At 35.0% G+C, this 25042-nt stretch overlaps 1 protein-coding gene across 7 annotated transcripts in view; it reads right to left on the reverse strand.

The window, feature by feature from the left end:
- Nucleotides 1–25042, reverse strand: part of ADGRL3 (adhesion G protein-coupled receptor L3) — an 858314-nt gene that overhangs the window by 253269 nt on the left and 580003 nt on the right. For 6 of the 7 annotated variants that reach the window (XM_059922921.1, XM_059922919.1, XM_059922917.1 and 3 more), the window contains one exon: nucleotides 6372–6452. The exons of the other annotated variant lie outside the window; for it this stretch is intronic. In XM_059922921.1, the coding sequence (XP_059778904.1) occupies nucleotides 6372–6452 (81 nt within the window). The remainder of the gene's footprint in view (nucleotides 1–6371; nucleotides 6453–25042) is intronic. 7 annotated transcript variants of the gene reach the window in all.

Raw genomic sequence — 25042 nt, forward strand, 5'->3', positions numbered from 1 at the left:
ATAAAGCTAGGAAATTATCTTCTACCATATAATATCTGCTAACCAGGTAAGTTAGAAAAACACCATCACAGCACTTTAAAGGACAAGCCTGGAGACTCCTCAATAAGAATGCCAGATGTCTTGTTCCTATTTTATTTTAATCAACATCAAATGCTTTTATATTTCACTAAATAATATCGTTTGTTAACATCTCAAGTTTGTGATGCTGAATCTTTAGCTATAGCTTATTTTTAATATATATGTACCAAGCAGGACCATCTGTTTATTCTGAACTTAAAAAAATATTGTCAGTGTGTGGATGTGCTGAATGCAATTTAGTTTGCACATGAAACTTAATGCCTGGCATTATTCTAGTTCATTGATTATCTGCCAATGGAACCATGTTTATATTACTCATTTTATTATAGAAAAAAAAGTTTAAAAAAATAGATGCTGTTTTCCAAATGTGCCCAAATATTTTAGATTTTTTTCAGAGTATAAATTGTACCTGTCAACAATTAGCAACTGTATAAATTAGTGTTTAGTATTAGACTTCTGATCAAACATAAGATTCTACCTAAAGGAAGACTATACACATTACTATACAGAATAAATACAGTACTGTTTTCACCAGCTTTATTACTAGTCGTTTACCATATTAGAAGGCGGAATGTATCTGGTAACTGGCAAATTTTTATGTAGCAAAATATTCAAAATATCATCCTTAGTAATAAAATGGAGGACATTTTTCAGAAGTTAATGTCTTTTCTTGGTTATTGACGGGAACTTATCTAAACTGAATTGCTAGTGATGTTGTGAAGAATTCATAGGTAGGGTTCTATCACTAACTGCTAAGGCTGTCAACAAATTGTATAGAAAAACAATGAAGCAAAACCAAACCAAAAATAAAACAACAGAGTTTCAACTGAAGAGTGTGCCTCAAATGGTATATTTGAGTCTCAATAATATTCACCTCTGCTTAGGATTCTAATTCAGCTTCCAAAATAAATTCCCACCCAAACACCTTCATTGAGTGCTTCTGTCTGTAATACAGACATGATTTTGGGGTAGAGTATTTTGTGAGTAGTTAGGAAGCAAACTAAAGGTTAGGGACAGAGGATCCTTGGTGAGGACACATGTCCTTCAGAATTGCAACTTCTAATGAGCCCTGCTAAGAATTCCATTGCACTGATTTACAAATCTGCTACAAAAATAACAAAGTAGACTTTCATTTCAGATATAACACACAAAATTGGGAAATAGGTCTGAAAAGCATAGAGAACTTATTTGCATACAGAAATATATAATAATCCCATTAAATTAAGTACAAAATTGTAACAAACTTGTTTTAATAATGAAAGGTTTAAAAATAATAGTGCTTCTAGATGAAACTATTTTTTTTTTTAAAAGTCCTGATTAATGAGACGTATGGGAAGAAAAATTACTATAATGGTGAATGCTGACTCAGGATCTTATTTTTATTAAGTAGTTTATAGTGAGGGCTGTGACTATTTTTTCTATTTATAGTGGCAGCTCTGGTTAATTACCTTGTAATGTATTGTGACATTAATGCACTAGTAAACTATTGGAATTTACACTCCTATTCAGTAATAAAATCTATAAGTTGAAGAATGCATATAAAGTTATCACAGTCATAAATTATGTGACCAAATGCCATGTATGATCACATTAAACAACAGAATCTCTCAAATTTACTCATCAGGGGTGGGTGCCACTGAATTTATATACTTCAGCTATTTTGAAATATAGATTTCAACATTTTATTCAAGGTTATTTGGTAACTTGTTACTACATTTTCCATATGGTTACTAAGAGCATGTTGGTCACAATTAAAATACACAGTACCAAAAAAGAAATACATTTTGACAAACAAATGCATCAATTTCACAAACTATTTTTTCCCTAAAAAGTGAGTGCAAAAGTGAAAGAAATCAAGAGAATAGAAAGGAGGTAGTATGGTGACATGTGGATTAAAACCAAAATGATTCATAAGTTACATATAGAACTTAAGGGGATGAAAAAGAAATGAAAATGTAACACATACACTTTTTGAAAAATAATTATATAATTATTTTTTTAAATAGAGGTTTAAAAACAATTCCAAAGTTACCAATAATTAGCTCACTATCTCAAATATTCAAAGCACAATCACTGTTAAAAAAAAAAGGTACCAAGTAATCCAAAATATTTGAGATAAGAACAGAATAAAATGGCAAAGTATCTGAAACAATCTGATATGTAATTGTATGTTAGAGAATTCATACTTTCTACTGAAAATTCCCTGTTCTAATATTGATAGCTATATTAATGCATTTTAATCATTGTTTTGTATTGCTCTCTTGATGGATATCAAAAAGCTTAAGTATGATTTTCCTATGAAAATATAGTCAAGTCTGTAAAATACACAGGGAATTAATATATAAAGCAATAATTCCTAAAACATGAACATGCATGTACACTAGTGGAAATAGGTACAGGGTGGGAAAGAAAGAGAATACACAGAACTGTAGGTCAGTGGGGGAAGGGGAATATCAAGACATAGCTCTCATTTTCTCAATATGAATAAAATTATAGTAGAAAAATAGAAAAAATTGTTAGCAAATGTGGTTTTTCAGGTAGTTCAAAGGATATTGCTATATAATCACACAAAAATTATTAGAGACAGAATTTCAAAGTATTTAAAGAACCTAATTTATCTTATTGTATAAATTCAAATAAAGACCTATAATATACATGAGAGATTCCCTCTCTGTACATAGATATAGATAATGTACAGGTCATTTGTGTAATTTGACTGTGCATAAATATCAAAAATGTACACTATAATTAGAAACAGTAAATGAAGATGAGGGGTGAGAGTTGAAAGTTGAAAGGAAATACTTTGTGGTTCCAAAGCAATGATATTGCCAACTCTTACCATTTCCAATATTTGTTTTCAAATAAAATATTAGATAGTTTTAAGAAAAAAAAGCACAAGATCTTTTGCAATGTTATTTTGGTGATTTATAGAAACCTCTTTATTTATTCAATTAAATGTTCATTTTTTTTTTTTTTTTTGAAAATTACAGGACTATGGCACATGAACTAATGACTACAACTGCAATTGCATTACTCACAGTAGTTTAGGAGGGTCTCTGGGTCAATGCATGTAGAGGAACTATGTGAGAACTAGAAGTTATCAAGACAATTCTTCTAAGGTAGAGAGCACAATTTGAGGTAGATAAAAAGCAGAGATCACTGCTGGATTCTAGTAAATCATTCTTCACCAGGTCAATACCATCACTACTTTTACTAAGATGATGCCGCTTTAAAGTGAAGCTCTTAATAATGCCTACTTGCCTACTAACTCTTCAGGGTCTAGTTTATGTCAGGTTATTTGCCAGGAACTTGACACTAACTGTTTCACTTAATTATCCTTAAAAACTTGTTTTACAGTTGATAGACAGAAGCTGTCTAAGGTCATGCAGGTCTGCCTGGCTCCAAGGCCCAGTCTCTTCCCATATGTCACAACAGCAAACCCCAAAGTTCGTATCGATAGTAATAGCCACATATTATCTAGGGCTTACCAGATGCCAGACTCTATTCTGTATCATCCTTAATCCTCACAAAGACACTGTGAGGAGTTCTTATTTCTGAACTTCTGTGTGGTAGTTGAGGAAATTAAAGATAAGAAAGGTCTAGAACTCCCAAGTTTAAGTTTATTGGCTATAAATCCCTTCATTTTATCACTCAATTTTTGTCTTATTTCATTCTAAATTTATTTTACTCTTTATCTGCCTAGCTACAGTAGGTTGAAATGGCCCAAATTCCTCTCCTTCCTGTATCCATGGTCCTTTGGATTGTGGTTCCTCCATCAAGAGATGGAGTCCATTTCTTAAGTCTAGGGTTGGCTATGTGACTGGCTTTGGCCAATGGGACATAACAAACATGACACAAGTAGAGTCTTAAACAATACCTGAACTTTGGGACTTTCCTACTCATTGCAGGGAATCCTGTCACAATGGGAATGAGCTGGGGCTAGCCTGCTGGAAGATGAGAGCCATATGGCCATCACTGCAGATGACATCAAGGTGACTACCAAACATGTGAATGAGTTTCCTCCCCTGAAAATCCAACCAGCCTGCTAACTACTAAACATCCAGCCTCAGTCAAGTCAGCACATATGAGATTCAACCAACTATGAGAACTATAAAAATGTTTCCTGTTTTAAGCCACTAACTTTTGGGGTAGATTATTACACTGTCACACCCATGACTTTATAGTATTCTTCCCAAATCATACTGGGATCATGTCTGAAGAATTGAATTATATTAAGGTCACCAACTTGCATAAATAGATCTCCATCTTTGGTGGGAACAACATTCTACTAAGAATTAACATGTCTAAAACAAGGCATCCATTTAAAATTCATCTCTTCCTCATGATGAGAAATTATGTCATAAGCATCCAAGTAGTTAATCAATATAGAAACCTTAGAGGCATTTCTGCTCTTTTCCCTGTATCAGTTCAGCCAATGCCATGTCTCTTCAAAACACTTCTCAGACCCTACCATTGCCGCCAACACACTCCTAACTAATTTCCCAATCATCTTTTACCTGGATTACTGAAATGGCCTCCCTCTGTCAATCTTTCATCATCTACACTGATTTCAGAGATACTTTTCTCATAACAAGAACTGATTCTGTTATGATGTAACACCCCACTAACTTAGGAAAATTTTTAAAAAAATTAAAAATATTTGATGATTTTTTTCCGGGATAAAATACAAACTCCTTGGCATGAGACACAGAATCCTTCACAATCTCCCTCATTACATCTTCCCAGTCTCTTCCTCTAAAACTGCTCCCATTTTACTGTGCGCTCAGCACATTTCCTTAAAAATATCACAACTTTCACATATACATATTTTGGTTCATTCTGCTTCCTCTTTGTAAGGTTCTCTGATTGTCCCTGCTCAGTTTTCTTCTCGAAAAATGAGGATACATCCTTCACAATTTAGGTTGTCACCTTCACTTTCAGTCACTTAGACAGAAATCATTGTATGAGTTCCTATTATGCGCCAAGCACAGACCAGTGGCTGGAGGAGAAATAATAATTATGACACTCTTTGCCCTCAAGGATCTTACAGAAGAGAAAGGGAACATTCAAGCTGAAAAATAAAATGCAGTGTTTTAGGTATAATAACTGAGGCAAGCACAGGGGATATCTGGAGGACAGAGGCATGTACTTAGCTCCTGCCTAGTACACGGGAAGGCTTAACAGAGGAACTGAAGGTAAAGCAGAGCATTGCAACACTGGTAGAAACTTATTGGGTAGAAAAGAAAAGGTAAGAGACTCCTGGAAGAGGAAATAGCATGTATAGAAAACATGCTCATAAAAGTCAGATCTAATGACTTTTACTGTATACTACTGAAAGTATAAGAAAATATACCATGCCACTGGGACAAAGTGAGGAGAGTCGGAGGGAGGGGAGGAAAGGAGGAGATATGGAGATATATGTATACGTATAGCTGATTCACTTTGTTACACAGAAGAAACTAACACACCATTGTAAAGCAATTATACTCCAATAAAGATGTTTTAAAAAAATGAAATAAAATAAAAATGAATCTATGTTCACCTTTGAAAAAAAAAAAGAAAATATACCATATTACTTTAAACTGAAAAATTAACCTTAGGATATTTGGTATTTATAAAATTAAAAGTTTGTCTATTATTACATTAGTTTGAACATTATAAAACATTTAAAAATCATTAATTTTAAAAAGTAGGAAGATAAATTCTGTATTTAGATTATGAGATAAATGTTACTTTTAACTTCTATTTTGTATGACTCGTTATTTTTAAAAATCTTTAAACAGATGGCATCAATTTAAATACATAATTTTAATTTATATACTTTAAAACTAAATTATCATATTAATAATAAAATGACTTTTAAAAGGAATAATAATAAAATATATCACTTTGCAAGGAAATAAATCTGTCAATACGACTTAGATTAAGACATCTTAATTTATTTAAAAATAAAAAAGGATAGTAGAAGAAGAAATTTCCAATAAAAAAAAGTAACGGTTATCTGGTAATCTCTAAATCTAGGTTGGTTTTCAACTAGTCTTCCACTATGGATCCTCATTTCTTATTTGGTTTACAAACATTTCTCAAAACAATATTTCACATCTTATTATAAATAAGACTTATTCTTTCTGTTATTCTATTCCTTACACACCATTTTCCTCCTGTTTTTTAAATAGGCACTGCATTGTAAGATACATATTTATAGTTATCTTTAATTTAATTAATTGTCTTCAACAAAGAATGAATAAATTTCTTTTTCTTTAAACTAAAAAAAAAAAAAGAATACAACTCACCTCTAACAGGGGGTCTTTCTAGCTCAGAGTCAAGGTGAATTGGTGGAGAGATGTATGGTACCTGTCCATGATGTGCCTGTCCTGTGGACCCAAAAATAAATGTTAAGATATTATAATTATGTCTTTTTACATTTTTTTGGTTTTATGATGTCATACATCTCTCTTCACACTGAATTACTAACCATTATAGAGTGCAGACAGATCTATCCAAACACAGAATCATTATGTGTCATCCAAACATCAACCAATTAAATCAGTCCTTCTTAAGCCATCTACTTTTGTTGTTGTTGTTAAATCACAAGTTTATTGTTGAGTGACGCTTTAAAAAATACAATAAAAATGATTGACAAGAAAAATGAAATGCAAAAACTAAAAACAAAGACATAAAATACAAGTCCCCATTTTTCATTATTAAACAGACATTAAGTACTCTATCAATTTGCTTTAAGTGTTTCTAAACATTTACTCTTAATTTTTGCATTTATTTCACTGCAGATCAGTAATAAATGGTCTGCAGACTGGCATCTATGTCAGATAACACTTTGAATAGCACTGATTTAGAGAACTTTACAACCCTAATTAATTTATACCTTATTTTTATGATTACTTTTAAACTTTTTACTTATTATTTGAGTAGAAAACTACTCCTACTTGCTTATTGTATTTGATGAAAAAATAACTAACCACAATATAAAAAAGCAGGTAGATGGATTCACTCTCTGCTTCTTGTAAAGCATTCTGCCAGCTCACTTGCATATCTGTAATACATTTTCTGTCTCATGAGTTAAAGTTGATTTGAAGGACTAGACGCTGACTGAAAAAAATTGCTAGCTTCAAAACAAAAGAGTTTTCTAATGCTCAAAGTAGCTATAGCTTGTATACTGATAATCCAGTAAGCAATTAGGATTTTAAGGCAAGAAAGCATAATTAGAGAGTTCAATTTCTAAAGCTACTTTATAGAAAGAAGGTTTGGGTAAAAGTACAGAACCCACCGCTTTCTTTCTATAATGGGAATATGCAGTTATATTTTATACATTTACTATAGCAATCTACAGGGCTGTTAATCTCTTTTCCTAAACAAGGAAAGTTAACGATACATAGATTATGATAACAGTTAGAGTAACCTTCCTGTTTCAAGGAATATTCAACTTGTAATAAACTCTGCTGATTTCTCTTATGAGGCACATTTCAAATAATTAATATGGCTCCCTGTTGATAGTAGCTGTTATTGCTCCCAGCATTTTTCTAGCTAACAGCAGACACAGTGGAGAGGCTGTAATATACAGAGCTCCTCATAATGGTAACTAAGAATATTATGCTTTCACTGGTCATGTTTCAGTGGAATACTAAAAGCACTATTATAAAAGAAATGACAGCGACTGTGCACCGCTAGCAGTCCATGTGTAATATAGTTTATTAAAAACTTCAGATTATCTTAATTATAAAAACACCTGATGTTTACCTCTGTGGCATACTTGGTTGCAAAAACATTTTTACTTTTAAGGTCTTGTGTCATTACAAACGAATTGGTTTGAAACTTTATTGATCATGTAAATGAAAATAAGAATCTTTCACTTTATAGTGGTTCAAAATAACATCAGCATACAAAATCGTATTGATTTCATGTCAAACCAAGGAACATGGCTTTTACTACATATTATAATAATAACCACTATGCATTCATACATACATCATCTCCTTTTATGCAACCAATATCACTATAAGGATTTAAAGGTAGGTAATACATTAGTACACACACATTTTTAAATCAAAGATACAAGCAGAGGAGACTAAGTAACTAACATGCAGATAGTAAACAGCAAGGCCAGTCATATTTTGACTTCAAATTTCAAGTGGTTTCACCTATATCATAATATTTTTCTCAAAGAAGGTATATTAAACCTGAAAATAATGCGTATAGATTTTAGTGATTAAACTCTGACAAGGAACTGCTTTTGGAACTGTCACCTCTACATTTATAATGAAGTAAACAGTCCCTTTAAATGCCACATTTGCCTTTGTTCTTGGGATAAGCATGTAACCTCAACAGTGCTCAACATGGGTACCTATTTAGGCAGCACAAGTTCACAATGTGTATATCCCTAAGGGAAAATGGGGATATCAAAGAGGCAGTGGAATGGAATGGGGGTTATTGATGGTCAAATTCTGAACCGGGTTTGCCATAATTTCCATTCTCTCTCCAAGGAGAAATCTAGCAAACTGCAGGATGCAGGATGGCAGGGAAAGTCACAGTGGTAGGCATTGACGGGGATTCTAAGCCTTAGAGAAAGGTGAGAAATGCGGTAATGGATTCCAACCTGGTAACTGAAATTTCTGATCTACAGAATAAAAACTAGAAATTATGGAGGTTGTTGTTGATTGATTAAATTAACCAAGTTCTTAAAAAGATTCCTGCTACACTTTAGATCAGTGGTATTCACACATTTATCTCCACAAAAACACATAAAAGGTAAAAAAAAAACAAAAAAAAACATTCTAGTAGACAATACTTCTAACTAAGGATAACTAACTAATAGATAAGAAATCTAAGGCAACAACTCTCAGGGTAGTAATCTGTCATCATCAGGAAGGGCATATGGAAACATGGGGAGATGCTGTGCATAGTTTGAAAAAAAATTCATTGTCTCTCAAAGTCCCACCCCCCTCATAAAGAATTACTAAAAAAAGGAATTTGGCCAAGATGGGGGAGTAGGAAGACCTTGAGCTCACCTCCTTCCATAGGCACACCAAAATCACAACTATTTTCAGGGCAACTATTGATGACAAAGACTGGAAACTAGCAGAAAAGATCTTCTACAACTAAAGATATAAAGAAGGAACCACAACGAGACGCGTAGGGGTAGGTGGAATCCTGATATAGTCAAGAGCCATACCCCTGGATGGGTGACCCACAAGGGGGAGGATAATTACAATTGCAGAGGTTCTCTACAAAGAGTGAGAGGTCTGAGCCCCACATTAAGCTCCCCAGCCGGGGGGTCTTGTACCAGGAAGACAAATCTCCAGAACATTTAGTTTTGAAGGCCAGTGGGGCTTAGTGTCCAGAGAGCCAGAGGGCTGTGGGAAATAGAGACTCCACTCTTAAAGAACATACACAAAATCTCACATGCTCCAGGACCCAAAGCAGAAGCAGTAAGTTGAAAGAAGCCTGGGTCAGACCCACCAGTTGATCTTGGAGAGCCTGCAGAAGAGGCAGAAGGCAACTGAAGCTCACCGTGGAGATAAAGACACTGGTGGAAGCCATTTTGGGGAGCTCATTCTTCCACGCGGACACTGGTACTGGTAAATGCCATTTTGGAATCTTCCCTCTAGCCTATTAGCACTGGGACCTGGTCTGCCCACCAGCTTGTTTGCACCAGTACTAGGAGGCATCAGGACAAGTAACTAACTGGGTGAGGCTGCCTTAAGACCCCCCTGAGCCCACAGCCATCTCAGGACATGGCCCTGTCCACCAGAGGGCCCAGGATCTGGGCCTACATACTACTGCACAGACACTAGACCTGGGAACCCCCAGGTCTCTGCAGCCAGAGACCCTGGGTCCCAGCCCTGCCCATCAGCAGCAGATACCAGCCCCAGGACCACCAAAGCCCTGCAGCCTGCTTTGTCAGGACCCAGCCAACCCACCAAAAGGCCAGCACCAGCCTTAAGATCACTTGGGCCCTGGCCCTGCCCACCAGCACCAGCTTTTTTTTTTTAATTAATTAATTAATTTATTTATTTATTTATTTTTCGCTGCTTTGGGTCTTCATTGCTGCACATAGGCTTTCTCTAGTTGTGGTGAGCAGGGGCTACTCTTCATCGCGGTGCGCGGGCTTCTCACTGCGGTGGCTTCTCTTTGTTGCGGAGCACGGGCTCTAGGCATGCGGGCTCAGTAGTTGTGGCATGCGGGCTCAGTAGTTGTGGCTCACAGGCTCTAGAGCACAGGTTCAGTAGTTGTGGCACACAGGCTTAGTTGCTCCGCGGCATGTGGGATCTTCTTGGATAAGGGCGTGAACCCGTGTCCCCTGCATTGGCAGGTGGATTCTTAATCACTGCACCACCAGGGAAGTCCCCCCAACACCAGCTTTGTGACACCTTGGGCTCCTCAGCCAGTGGCCCAGGATCCAGTCCCAGCCACCAGAGGCTTGACACCAGATTTGGGTCACCCCAGAACCCACAGCCAGCCATGTCAGGAACCGGCCCACCTACCAGCAGGCTGACAGTAGATCTGTGAACCCCAGCCCTGAAACCACCCACCCCAGAACCTGGCTCTGCCCACCAGTGGGTCAGTATTAGCCCCAGGACCCTGTGGCATTCTGCAGTGAGCAGCCTCACGACCCAGCCCTGCCAACCAGCAGCTCCCAGCTTCCGCAGGGTCTGGCAACCAACTGGACCAGGGGCCAGCCACACCTACCAGACCACCCACCATAGTCAGCCCTCCATAACAGAAGGATCCATGCAGCCCACAAAGGGGACATCCCTAGAGTATATAGTTCTGGTGACCAGAGGGAAGTGTGCTGCTGGGATGCACAGGATGCCTCCTACAAAAGGCCACTTCCCCAAGGTTGGGAAATGTAACCAACCTACCAGATACATAGAAATAAAAACAGCAAATTAGGCAAAATGAGGCGACAGAGGAACATGTTGCAATGGAAGGAATAAGATAAAACCTCAGAAGAAGAACTAAGTGAAGTAGAGATAGGCAATCTACCTGATAAAGAGTTTATTTTAAGGTAATGATCATAAAGATGATCAAAGAACTCAGGAGAAGAATGGATGAACACAGAGAGAAGTTGAACAAACAGTTAGAAGACATAAAGAAGAACTAAACACACCCGAAGAATACAATAACTTAAATAAAAAATACACTGTAAGGAATCAACAGATTAGATGATACAGAAGAACAGATCAGTGAGCTGTAAGGTATAGTAATGGAAATCACCAAAGCTGAACTGAAAAAATAGAAAGAAATGAAGTCATTTTAAGAGGTCTCTGAGACAACTTCAAGTGTACTAAAATTCTCATCACAGGAGTCTCAGAAGGAGAAGAGAGAGAGAAAGGGACAGAGAAAATATTTGAAGACATAGTAGCTGAAAACTTCCCTAACCTGGGAAATGAAACAGACATCCATGTACAGGAAGCACAGAGACTCCCAGACAGGATCAACTGAAAGAGGATCATGCCAAGACTCATTGTAATTAAAATGACAAAAATTAAATATTAAGAGAGAATATTAAGAATTAATGCAAAATAATAGTAATAATAATAAACTCCAGTTAAAACCATAAATAACTTTCATAAAAATTTCTCTTGGACTTTATGGTGAATAATATTCAGCAAAAAATGCAATGCAAAGTGGGAGCTCAAAAAGAGCATAGAGAGGTAAAAAGCATGACAAACACATGTTTTAAAAATATGACACATTTTCCACCATATTTGACTGTCTTATACTAGTCTCACCTGGTCCTCATAACCACAGGTTTGTATATCTAAATATGTGATGTGCTCTTTTTACTTTTGTCCTTACTTTTCCAAATTAAAAAAGATACATATCTGCTTATTTTTCCTTCTGAATTTTATTGCATTTTTTTCTAAATTTTAAAGTAAAAAATCATATTGAGATTTTATTAGAATTACATTAATTCTATAAACCAATTTGGAGAATAAATATTTTAAATAGTTTGTCTTTATGTATTTTAAATGGATTGCTTTTTGTTTGAATTGCTTTTTTTTAATAAATAGGAATAAATTATTTTTGAAGTTTTCTACATTTTGGTTATAAGAATATTTCATTGTGTAAGTATTCTATTTTCCCCATTTTGAATAAAATCTCTAAATTTTCTTGATGACTTTCATTTAGCTTTTTTGACCTTTATTGTTGTAATTATTAGTTATTGAGTCTACCTTACTAGCTCCTTAGAGCTAGACACACTGATAATAATATTTTGGTGAGGCCCTGTGATCTTTGTTTCTTGTAAGAAGTATATTCCCAGGTTAAGATTCATCTATAGACTCTTGTATTTAATTATTTTGTGCTACAGAATTTAAATTTTAAAGATTGAATTTATAGGACATGCATTTTAGGGGACAGAGTTTCCTGGTGTTGCTATTCACATGTCATTTTATCTTTAAGTCCCTACAAAGTAATTACCAAAGGAATAAGCATTGCATAATGACAGATTTCATAAAAGAATTACAAAGAATTAAAAAGTGGGAGGAAAAAATGCTTCTTGGTTCATTGCTTAGGAGTCTAGAAGAATAATGGCAACAGGGTAATGGGTGGGTAGCTTATGAATTAGATTTTATTCAATTTTTAGTGTAGGTAAATGATATATTTGCATGAAGATGTCATATATATGCATTTATATATATACACGTATGTACATACATACGTGTATATATGTGTCCATTTATATGAAATATATACTGATATATAATTTATATATATATACAATTCAAATATATCATCCATTTCAAATATACAATTCAATGTTTTTCGTACATTCATAGATTTGTGCAACCACTACCACAATCGATTTGAGACTAATTTCATCACCATAAAAAGAAATTTGAAGTCTCTCAGCAGTCACTCCCCATTTCCTCCAAACCCACCCCAGTCCTGGGCAACCACTCATCCCCTTTCCATCTCTAGAGATTTACCTGTTCTGGACATTTCACGTAATTGGAATCATACAAATATATAGTCTTCTGTGATCAGTTTCCTTCATTCAATTTAATTTTAAAGGCTCCATATGGTAGCATGAATCAGTACTTAATTCCTTTATGCTGCCAAATAATATTCCATTGTAAAAACATAGCATATTTTTTGTATCCATTAATCAGTTGATGGACTTTGGGGATAATTTCCACTTTTTGACTATTATGAATAATTCTGCTATGAACCTTCATTTACAAGATTTTGTGTGGACATATGTTGCATTTTTCTTGAATACACATACCTAGAAGTGGAATTGTTGGGTCGTATGGTAAACTCCATGTAAAAACTTTTGTGGAAATGTCAGTCTGATCTCCAAAGAAGCTATACCATTTTACTTTTCATTAGGAATGTATGAGGCTTCCACTATCACAGAGATGTTTTTCAGGGTTTTTTGCTTGTTTGCTTGTTTGTTCATTTTAAGGTGATAGTCTAGTTAATCAGGATTGATGAGACCTGAAATAATTAATATTAAGACAATTGTGAAATCTGGGAAGGGAATAATCTCCCCAAATGAACACAGAAAAATAAAGCATAGGGTTTGGGTCAGAAGTTGTACAGTTCATCCACATTGAGAGAGTAGAAGGAAAAAAATGATCTGGCCAAAAAAACGAAAACAAAGAAAGAGCTGCTCACGTTCTGAAATGAAAATGTGTGAACTATCCAGTGTTAGGTATGCCAAAGATGTAGAAGATTTAAGGATGCTGGTTAGTAGAACCCAAAAGGCCATTATGGATTTTGGAAAAGCCATTATTTTTCTACTTTCAATCTCTTTTTCAACTTTCATTTAATTTCTATTTCATTGAGGAATTCTGTGCAATTTCTACTGAAGTTCAAATATAGAAAGGACTTGACCGGCACTAAGTACAGGAAAAGGATTTTTTTTTTCCTCTTTCTACTGTCAATACTTTACTTGCACATCAGAGCACAGCAATACATTTTTAGAACCATAGAGTTTGGAGGGAGAAGAACCATAGAGTTTGGAGGGAGAAAGACATTTGATATCTTATAATCCCAAACCTACATTTTAAAATAAGGAAACTGACATCTCGATAAATTGGTGACTTTCAAAAGTCAAATCAAGGTGGTGGTTGTCAAGAGTGATGTCAGAGGACAGTAAGAAAGGGAATGCAGCTAGCCTGCAGAAAACTGCCCTCAACCCTCTCTTACTTCTGAAGCCTTACTTAGCAAGCAATTATTTTCAAGGTGTGTGGGCCATGAGCTTTCAGGTTGTTGACACATTAAAAGGGTTGAAAACTATTTATTTATAAAAATATGTATTTTTTTTTTCGATTTGGCTATGTCTATAAACTAAAGGCAACTTAGCATAACAGGTAAGATCATGCCCAGGAAACAGAACTGCCAGTGTTGGTATTTGGACTCTGCCACATTTTAGCCATAGAATTATTAACCATATGTTATTAGCCAGCAACTATCAAGCTGTTTAACTTCTATGTGCCTCGATTTCCTCATTTGTATAATGGGGATTATAATAGCACTGACCTCACAGAGGTGTTTTGAAAATTAGATAAATGTATACATATGTGGTAATTAGAACAGTGCATGGTGTGCAGCAAAGCACTTAGAATTTTTAGCTATTATTATTATTAGGCTAAATTCATTCTTTCATTCATTCATTCACCAAACAATATTAACTGAGTGCCTCATATGTGACAGGTGCCTTCTTAGGCGGTTGGCATACATCACACAACAAAATAAATGATAATCCACACTCTTATGTAGGGGAAGACAGACAGTAAGCGTTTAACACAGTAAATATTATATGTGTGAGATGCTGAGGGCAATGGAAACAAATTAGAACAGGCTAAAGGGGATCTGAAGTGGGAGGGGCAGGTTGCAATTTTAAATAGAGTGATCGGGAAGGCCTAATTTAATTTCTATGAATAGATTTTGAAGAGTTCAAGAAAAGGCAAGAGATATTATCTGACTTTTATAGGAAATTGTAAAAAGATAAAAGTATAGATAAGAGTCCAAATCTAATTCTATTAATTAAGAATGAAAGAAAAAAATGTGCTGGTAGCAGATGCTTTTGCCTAACGTTTATTTCAACTTTTACACATATTCATAGACATATTAATAATGACACCAATGACCAATGAGTAAAAGAAGACATAAATAAAATACGGTGATATGTAATTGGGAAAATGAACACAACTTTGTTCCTAAAGTAAAAACACATTTTACTACCATAAAGTCCCCATTGGTTTCTCCAGTTATACTATTTTTCAACTCAAATTTTCCTCATCGTCTATATAGTGCTGTAAACAAGTTTAATAGTTTATGGCCCTCCAGGCAGATTTCATGCCTTCTTTTCGTTCGTTTCCTTTAAATTTTCAACTTCTGATTTTAATTATTTCCTCTAGAGATATGACATTTCCCCCTCCTTAAAAACAATAAAATAGATCTCACATTTTTTAACATGGGGTTTTTAATGATATTGCCATTTTCCTTTTACAAGCTTTAGAATGATAGCAAGTTACATCTCTGCATTTCTCTGCCCTATTATAATAATGATTCCATGTGGAATGTGGAAACCTATACTAAACTACATTTAAGAACGGCATATGGGATTTTTCTAAAGTTTTTCAAATACTCTGAAAGTAAATGAGACTCCTCAAAAAAAGTTTAATTTTTTGTTGAAAATAATTTCAGCTACAAAAAAAATACCAGAGGTCAATGTGTTGGTAGTGCTGATGGAAAATTGGGTGTGCCTAACATTACAACAGCTTGCTTTTTTTGTCTTTAAATCCCAGTCTGACTATAACCATCTGACATCCAAAAAGTCAGCTTTCAGGTGCAGATATAAACACCAATCAAAAGTAATCATCAAAGAAAAGAGTTGTAAAGTTGTCAATTTAACACCTATCTTTTCACTCTGGTTTCCTTTTCCTTTTCCCTCCATCTTATTACTCACACTTATTTTCAGTGACTTTAGTAAAATATGAAGTAGCAGAGAAACAACTACATGCTTGACTTCTTATTGAGGATATAAAGTCATTGATGGAGGTACAAAGGTCACTGACGGGCTTCTCTCCAGTGGATATTTCTTGCCACAAAGAAAACAAATGGAGTAATTTGGAGCAAAGGTAACTTTCTTGTGTTGTGTGTGTGTGTGTGTGTGTGTGTGTGTAGTGTGTGTAGTTCTTCCAGCAAATATTTCTTCAGTACCCACTCCCACTCTGTGACCAGTATTAACAACACCGTATGAACAAGATAATACAATGCTCCAAAGAGAGACTTCAGCTTAGACGCAGGGTTAAGAAATTGCAGGGAAGTATGATATGTACCTTGATAGAGGTGAGAGAAAAGAGTACAACAATAGCATCGAACGGAGGTAAGTGAAGTGAGGGAAGAACAGTACCTGGAGAAAGATGAGACTGAGGGAATAGCAATTAGTAGTCTAGTGAAAGAGTATGGCAGGCACGGGGAATCAGAAGGAATGATATGAGGGGATGCCTGCTGATCAGATAAGTGAGAGGGCTAGGAGACAGGGACCCACAAAGGAGGGTGGGCAGAAAAGATGATTAAAAATAATATAAAAATTCAAAAATGTACAAAAAAATGAAAGAATAAAAAATACATGTGAAGGGGAACAGAATATATCACCCCAAAGCATGCCACTCTGGCATATTGATTATTTTGAATTAAAGTTACTTGAGAAACAAATGGTACAAGAAAGACCCTCTGACCCTTCTTTGTCTCCCTGAAAGCAGGAAATAAATCTCCCATGTGAAAGGTATCCTCTCTGCACGAGGAGGACAGAAGGCATCGTTATCCCAGATAGGGAACTCAGGGCTGAGAAAGCTGCATAAAGAAGCCCTGTTACTTCTTCACTAATTTACTACCCCAAGTCCAAACCCCTTTGTCTTACAATGGTCAATTCTTTGAGTCATATTTTTTTTTTGGCTCCAGTACAAACAAAATCAAATCTGTTTTTCTCTGGCTAATCTTTATGTCAATTTAATTATTAGACCAGCCAAAGAATTTAGAAGGGGAAAAGGGACAAGTTTTCCACCTTTACACATGTTTATCATCCAGCTTCATCAATGGTTAATTCAGGGCCTATATTGTTTCACCGTTCTCCTCCTATGCCTCTTTCCCCATCCCAGAATAAGGGGAAGCAAATCCCAAACATCATATAATTTCATCTGTAAATTATTTGAGTATGTGTCTATAAAATATGAGTTCTTTAAAAACAACCACAATACCATTATGATACCTAAAAATTAGGAAGATACATTGTGAAATGAATTTAATGTAAAATTCAATGAAGCAATTGTCAGGAAGAAATCAGCCAGTCTGAAAGAAATGAAACCTGTTGGCCTGCAAAATACCTCATTGGTCCTAGGGCTGAAATTATGTTGGACTGAGGAATGTTTTATATCAATGATGAATTTCAGGTGCTCACAGATATAGAGGGGACTCTATCTTATAAGCCATACAAATGCTTTCCTTTCTTTCACAAGCATGAAAAACAGACTTGGTAGTTAAAACGATAAACACTGAATTTTGGAAGCATCACTTCAAAATTATTCCTTGAAGTCTCAAAAACCTATTGTAGCAAGCCTTACAAAAGTAAACTAGAAACAGAATAGAAAAAGAAAAATAAATCAGAGCATTTATCTTTCCTGAATTTCTAGTTTTTATAATTCTTCAAAAATAAACAGGAATGAACACTTTGGAAACTGAAGATCACAGTAATAAGAACAGTTATTTTCTAATTTTCTAAGAGACTAATACTAAGAAGCACCATGTGAGGTAAACATTGCTTCCCATTTTTAAAATGCAGTAACTAAAGCTTTATAAGGTTAAGTGGATTTTCAAAGGTTACGCAACAGTGTGTGTGGGAATCAGGTTTCAAGTCCAGAGACCATGTTCTTACTATGTAGCTTACTGCCTCCACACCCTATAAATAGACCTAGGAGGGTGGAGAGAGGCAAATATACTAAATTTCTGAAACATTAGAAATTTTTAGTCCTTTTCCAGGCTAACCTAAAATTAAGTGTTTACATTAATAAAAGACTAAATCACAGAACAATCAGGACTCTAAAATCACTTTTCTCAAACAATGAGCAAAACACTATGTTCTACTTAACACTAGGTTAACTATATTAGCCTTCCCCAGACATTTTTTAAAATTTTAATGGAGGTCTTAAAAATGGTACGGGTCAGTAATACAGATCTCCTTGAATCATTGTGATTCCAAAAGCTGGAAAAAAGAAAAAAGAGGGCTTCCCTGGTGGTGCAGTGGTTGAGAATCCGCCTGCCAATGCAGGGCACACGGGTTCGAGCCCTGGTCTGGGAAGATCCCACATGCCGCGGAGCAGCTGGGCCCGTGAGCCACAACTACTGAGCCTGCACGTCTGGAGCTTGTGCTCCGCAACAAGAGAGGCCGCGACAGTGAGAGGCCCGCGCACCGCGATGAAGAGTGGCCCCCGCTCGCCGCAACTAGAGAAAGCCCTCGCACAGAAACGAAGACCCAACACAGCCAAAAATAAGAAAAATAAATAAATAAATTAAAAAAAACAAAAGAAAAAGAAAAAAGACACTTGAAGCAGTTCTCCTCCCCACATGCACACTCACATCTTTCCTATTGTTTATCATCATTGTACTAAGCCCATGTTTTGCATACAGTAGAATGAGGAGAAAATATTTTACTATTGAAGTAGTTAATATTCAGCCCTATTCCACTGAAGGTGTGTATTCAGGGTGAGGAGCTGTGAAAAGCTAGTTTAGAAAAAACACAGGTGAACCTAATGAGCAGAACTGTGATGTTAGCATGAACACAGGGGTCAATAACTTCAGTTGGTCAATTAGCACAGGACATACAAGAGGCTGTTCCTAAGCCTCCTTCTCTTCCAGAGCAATTCTGATTTAGGAATTATAGCTTCCTCAGATATTTTGCTTATAGCTTATGGTAGATAGAACACTGGTCCTTCCTAATCCTCAGAATCTGTAAGCATGTTATTTTACACGGCAGGAGGGACTTTGCAGATGTGATTATGGTTGAGATGGGGAGATTATCCTTATGACAGTAGTTCTTGAAAGTCAAAAAGGGAGGCAGAAGAGTAAGTCAGAGTGGTGCAACGTGAGAAACACTAGATAAGCCATTGCTGGCTTTGAAGATGGAGGAAGGGGACCAGAACCAAGGAATTGGGGCTGCTTCTAGAACTAATAAAGACAAAGATCCTTTCCAGAGTCTACATAAAGAACTACTTTTAGCCAAATAAGACCTGTGTTGAACTTCTGTCTTAGAGAAATATAAAGTAATAAATTGGCATTGTTTAACCCTCTAAGTTTGTGGTACTTTGTTCCAGCAGTGATAGAAAACTAAGACACAATATAATAATTGGTCTTTATTTTAATTCTAAAAATATCCTTTTCATATTAAATATACTAATTATTTGAACAGCTAATACATGGATATGGTATATATTCAACTGGGACAAAATGAAAGCATCTAATCAACCTGATGGCTATCCACAGGCAATCTCTCTTTCCGGTATCTTGTGTACATTTCTGGAGTTATTCTACACCCTTATAACACACACACATACACACACTCTACCATATATTTATTTATTTGAATTGCTGCCATATTAAAACACACTGATATTCTGCATTTTGTCAAGACTGCTCTAGAAGACAGTTCTAGAGCTTCAACGTTTAACCACATCTTTCTAATACATACAAATTCTTGCATACATTATTAAGAATGTACCATCACCGGGGCTTCCCTGGTGGTGCAGTGGTTGAGAATCTGCCTGCCAATGCAGGGGACACGGGTTCGAGCCCTGGTCTGGGAAGATCCCACATGCCGCGGAGCAACTAAGCCCGTGAGCCACAATTACTGAGCCTGCGCTTCTGGAGCCTGTGCTCTGCAACAAGAGAGCCCGCGATAATGAGAGGCCCGCGCACCGCGATGAAGAGTGGATCCCACTTGCCGCAACTAGAGAAAGCCCTCGCACAGAAACAAAGACCCAACACAGCCTTAAAAATAAATAAATAAATAAATAATAATAAAAAAAAGAATGTACCATCACCTAAAATAACACCAGTGGCAGAGATAGTTCTTTTAATCAGAAAGAGGAGATTACTTCACAAGGCAATGTAATAACTTGATGACTGCAACTAAATGATAAGCATAAAACAAAACTATATATAATGAGATAGACAAAACAAAAATCAAAGAGATAGAATAGTTTCCTTAGAAATCATCTAGCCCAACTGCTGTAATTTACAGGGGGAAATAGGCCTAGACAAGATATAGGACTCACGTAAAGTCACCCTCTAGCTAAGGGCAAGAGGTAGACATAGCATAATAGTTACATAACCCCTAGTTATGTGGTCTTTCATTTATACTACTCTGTCTCTTTATTTTTTTTTTTAATTAGGATTTTTTTAGAACATTTAAAAATTCATAGCGAAATTAAGAAGGAGGTACAGATTTCCCATGTATCCTGTCCCCACAAAGGTATAGATAGCCATTATCAATGTCCCCGACCACAGTGGTACATTTATTACGATTGATGAACTGACACTGACACATCATAATCACCTAAAGTGCATATAGTATTAGGGCTCATTCTTGGTGTTGTATAGTCAATGGATTTGGACAAATGTATAATGACAACTGTCCATGATTATGATATCATATGAGTATTTTCACTGCCCTAAAAATTCTCTGTGCTTTGCCTATTCATCCTCTCTCCTCCTTTATTTCTCTTATTTTTATGACAGAAAATATAGAAAGTATAGAAAGTTTGTTGGCTAACGATTAGGGCTAGGAATGCTGCATTACAGGAAAATAAAAGTTTTGTATAAAAGGAAGATTTAGAGTTTATCCACTGTTATGAAATTACCTAGGTCACAGATTTACTGTGAGTATGAAATCAATAGTGACATAAAGATTACTAGTGTCTAGTACAGAATCAAGCTTCATTAAATGAGTTTAGTTCCTACCCCTTTAATAAATATTTCCTTTCAGGTTATTTTATTGCTGTGTTGTACATTTCTGACATTTTATTCATCAGTAAACAAAAATGATAAGTATAAGTAATGAAAAATAACTTACTTTTTAAAAGTTTTTTTAATATCTAATTTTGGGGAGGAATAAATTAAGACATGAGAATTTTGGATCAAGCTGGAATCATTCTTTGTCATGTTTTCCAGTACTCAGAATCTAATTGTGTAGTGGGATATTAAAATGTGGGCAAGCTTGGTTACTGATTCAAAATTTCTATTATGTATCACTGCACTTCTTATTAATATTCAGATACTTTGTGGTATTTTAAGAATATAGCAGATAATTCCGTGCAGGATTGTGATAATGAAGTATATATGATCTTCCTGATGATATATCTTTGTTCAAGAATGGGTCATTCTAAAATTGTAAATTTTTTAAATAAATTACTAAATGTTAGTTTTATAGCAGTTATTGATCATGGAACTTGCAAAGACTGAGTAAAATAACTCTTTAACACAAATAATGGCAAAAGAGAAAGAAACTGTGAATGAGCTTTCATTAATTTCCTTAATTACTCATTTATTCATTCAGACAATATTTAATGAGTGCCTACTATTTACTGGTACCAACTACTGGAAATAAGCAAGTAAACTGTTAACTCTTGGAACCTATAGTCAGAGATATAAATTATGGGATTTAATTGAAAAATCCACTTATTAAGGTAAAGGGAGCCCAATAAATATGTACGTGACTCAGAGTAGGTGTTCAGTAAATACTTATTATTTTTGCCTATAAGAAAGACAAAAATAACCTTGATTACTGAGAAGTAAAATCTCCTTGGGTGACTCAGGAAAGGCTGGCAGAGGACCAGCATCAGGTGCATACTGTGACTCTATAAGACTGAAGTTGTCATGTTCACTCTCCTAATTCTCTTGTGATATTTGGAAATATGATTCACCATATTATAAAGTGCTTTTTAAGAGAGAGAAGAAGATGAGGTGTTTTCCATGGTATCTGATTTATAGCAAAAAATACATAAAGGGCACAGTCTATTAATTTACTGAATCCACATTTTTACTTATAATTAAATTCACCTATCAAAACTTAATGTCAAAAGAAGATACCAATTATTTAACCTTTTCAACATGCAGCCTAGATATCAAATTCCAGGAAAATAAAAAGGGTGAAGTAGGCTTTATACTCATTTTCAGTTATGAAAATTTATATAATATTTAAAAATGTGTATTCTCCAGAAACTATGTGCGATGTGGGAAAATGTGAAGAGCAATTTTGTGTGTGTATTCATATTTATATATTTATATTTATAGTCACATGAACATGTGAACACACACACATACACACCTTGAATACCCTCAAATTATTCTAGGATTTCTCAAACTTGTTTTAACATTTGTTACAATTTTGTAAATATTAAAACTGAAACATCCTTTCACTTCTCTAATCTATCTTCATTGGAAGAGTAAGCGAACTGAACACATTTATAGCAAAGACTTTACATAGGTCGATCCAGGTATAAAACTCCATGAGAGCTGGAAGCATAACAACTCCAGTGTCCATGTATTCTCTGGCAACCTAGGACTCACTCAAATGTCTTAGTCACTGTAAGAATTCAGTGTATTTCTGTGAAAATTCACATCGATGACATAAAAATTAAGATGAATGTTAAAATTGCTACACTTCAAATTATAAACTAGGTAAATAGTAAAACTCTGTGAAAATTTCTTTCATAAATGGAAATAAATTCATAGTGCAACTCATTTTGTTTGAGAAATGTTACAAATTTTATAACTATTAAATTCTCTCAGCCTGTCCATTTCTACCAGAAAAGATACATGCGATTCTTGAAGAGGTCTTTACCAAATGAGATGCACAGCAATTCCCTAGTACAGACTTTAACCCAATGCATTTATGTAGATTTTATAAAAATACTCTTCTAATGTACTTTTATTAATTTTATTTTCTCCCTTATTAAGTAGGTGGCAATTACATCATTATGATAAACTGTGAAAAAATTGGATAAATTGGCACTATATTTATATTATTTATCTGTATTTAATGGAACTGAAAATAGTTAATGTCATAAAGGAAAGATTGGAATTACGTGTTTAGGATAAAGGGTTACGGTGCCTGAAAAGTGATATTAGAATTACTTCAAAGGAGAACTAGCAAATGAAAATCTGCTTCTAGAACCACAGAGGCAAGCAGCAAGAAGAAAAGTATAGACCAGGGTCTTCACAACAAAGAGGTTTGTTCCCTAGAGTACAGAGCAAAGAAGCTGGCCTGCTGTGTTTATACTTTTAAAGTTCTGCTTTAAAGACTATCCTAGCATGCTAAGAAAAGCATAACATGTTAAATTTTCTTGTCCTCCCTGCTGATAGATCAGAAAATATCCAGTAACACTAATCCACAAAGAAGAACGGTAAAGCATGTTAAATGTACCTGAAGAAAAGTTCATAGGTGGATGGCAACAAAATGCTAACACCTTGACCTTAGCCCCACCCCCAAGGAAGGGTTCAGAATATGAAAAGTAGCAGCCTGGATTTGACTGGATAAATGTTATCAGTGGAGAAGTGTGACAACATAGATCTCAAAGTAAAAGCTACTCATCAGGTGTTATTCTCAAATGATGCCCATCAGGCATTTTTCCTCTCAGCTTCTGAGTCAGTAAATCTTAGAGAAGCCATATCTATAGGAGAATTAGAATGAGACCTTTGGATACTAGAGTATAATAAACTAAATATACCTAAACTTATTTCAAAGAGGAGTAGAAAAATTCAAATATATTAATTACAGGTCCAGTGTTCAAAGAAGTTCTTTATATGTAAAATGATATATTTAGGCAAGATAATGAAGAATCAGAGGAGATTTTTTTTTACAAGAATATATGAGGTTTGTTTATGAAATTAACTTTTTTTTCAAAGAAAAGAGAAAGGGAGATGCTTATTTCCCCCACAATTAGGCTCAAATCTCTTCTCCCTTTTCATCAATCCATGCGATCTGTGAGAGGATCTATCATGAAGACAGCCCAGCAGGACCTGCCAGATTATTCAGTTAGTTGACAGAGATCAATATACACCCCAAAAGACCTGAATTCAGAAAATTCCATGCAAAAGGTATTGCATGCATAGGCTTACAAAAGTGGGATCAGAGTGACCCAAGCATAATAAGACCAGATTTTCACATCGAGAATAAAAGGATATGGATATTCTTCCAGGATGATGACAGTGAATTTTACCACCTAATTCTTTTCAATAAACTCTAAAATATATCATTGTATAGAACGAAACTGCCTGTAGTGAAATTTTGACAACTCCCCTCTGTGTGCTAAAATGCTGTCAGCTGAAAAATCTGTACTCTTTGTGCAAATTGTTCATTTTTGACAGATTTATCCTACTTTTATGTTTGCAGTCTTAATCAAAGGAATTTGGAAAAGTTAGAATTTAGCTTTACACTCAAAGAATAGGAAGCACTATTAGCATAATTTGGAGGTACTAGGCATTTATATTATAGTTATCTATGAAAAGTATAAGCTGTCATAAAAGTGAAAATATTTATAAAGTAACAGTATAGAGTTTGATTGGTTTTAAGATACTGTATATTTTAATAGAAATATCTTTTTCTTAGTTATGCCACATTATTTCATAGTTTTATGTTTTCCTCTTTAAGAGACAGATATATTATTTTCATATTTCTAAAAAGGTCATCATACTTCATTATTGCAACTTAATGTATGACTAAATGAATCTCTCAGCTCCTATTATGTCTCAATTTTGGTGAAAATTTTGCATATTATAGTCTTATTTTTTTCCTTCAGACTTCAAGGAAACACCATCTGATAGATACTTTAGCTTTCCTCAAGTGATCTGAAAGTGTTAATTCTTATTCATAAAGGATTTTAAGATTTATATTTGGGGAAACAAGCAAAGAAGCAATAAACATAACTCCAAGGAC

This window comes from Balaenoptera ricei, chromosome 5 (genome assembly GCF_028023285.1).
Source record: "Balaenoptera ricei isolate mBalRic1 chromosome 5, mBalRic1.hap2, whole genome shotgun sequence".
Classification (NCBI taxonomy): Eukaryota; Metazoa; Chordata; class Mammalia; order Artiodactyla; family Balaenopteridae; genus Balaenoptera; species Balaenoptera ricei.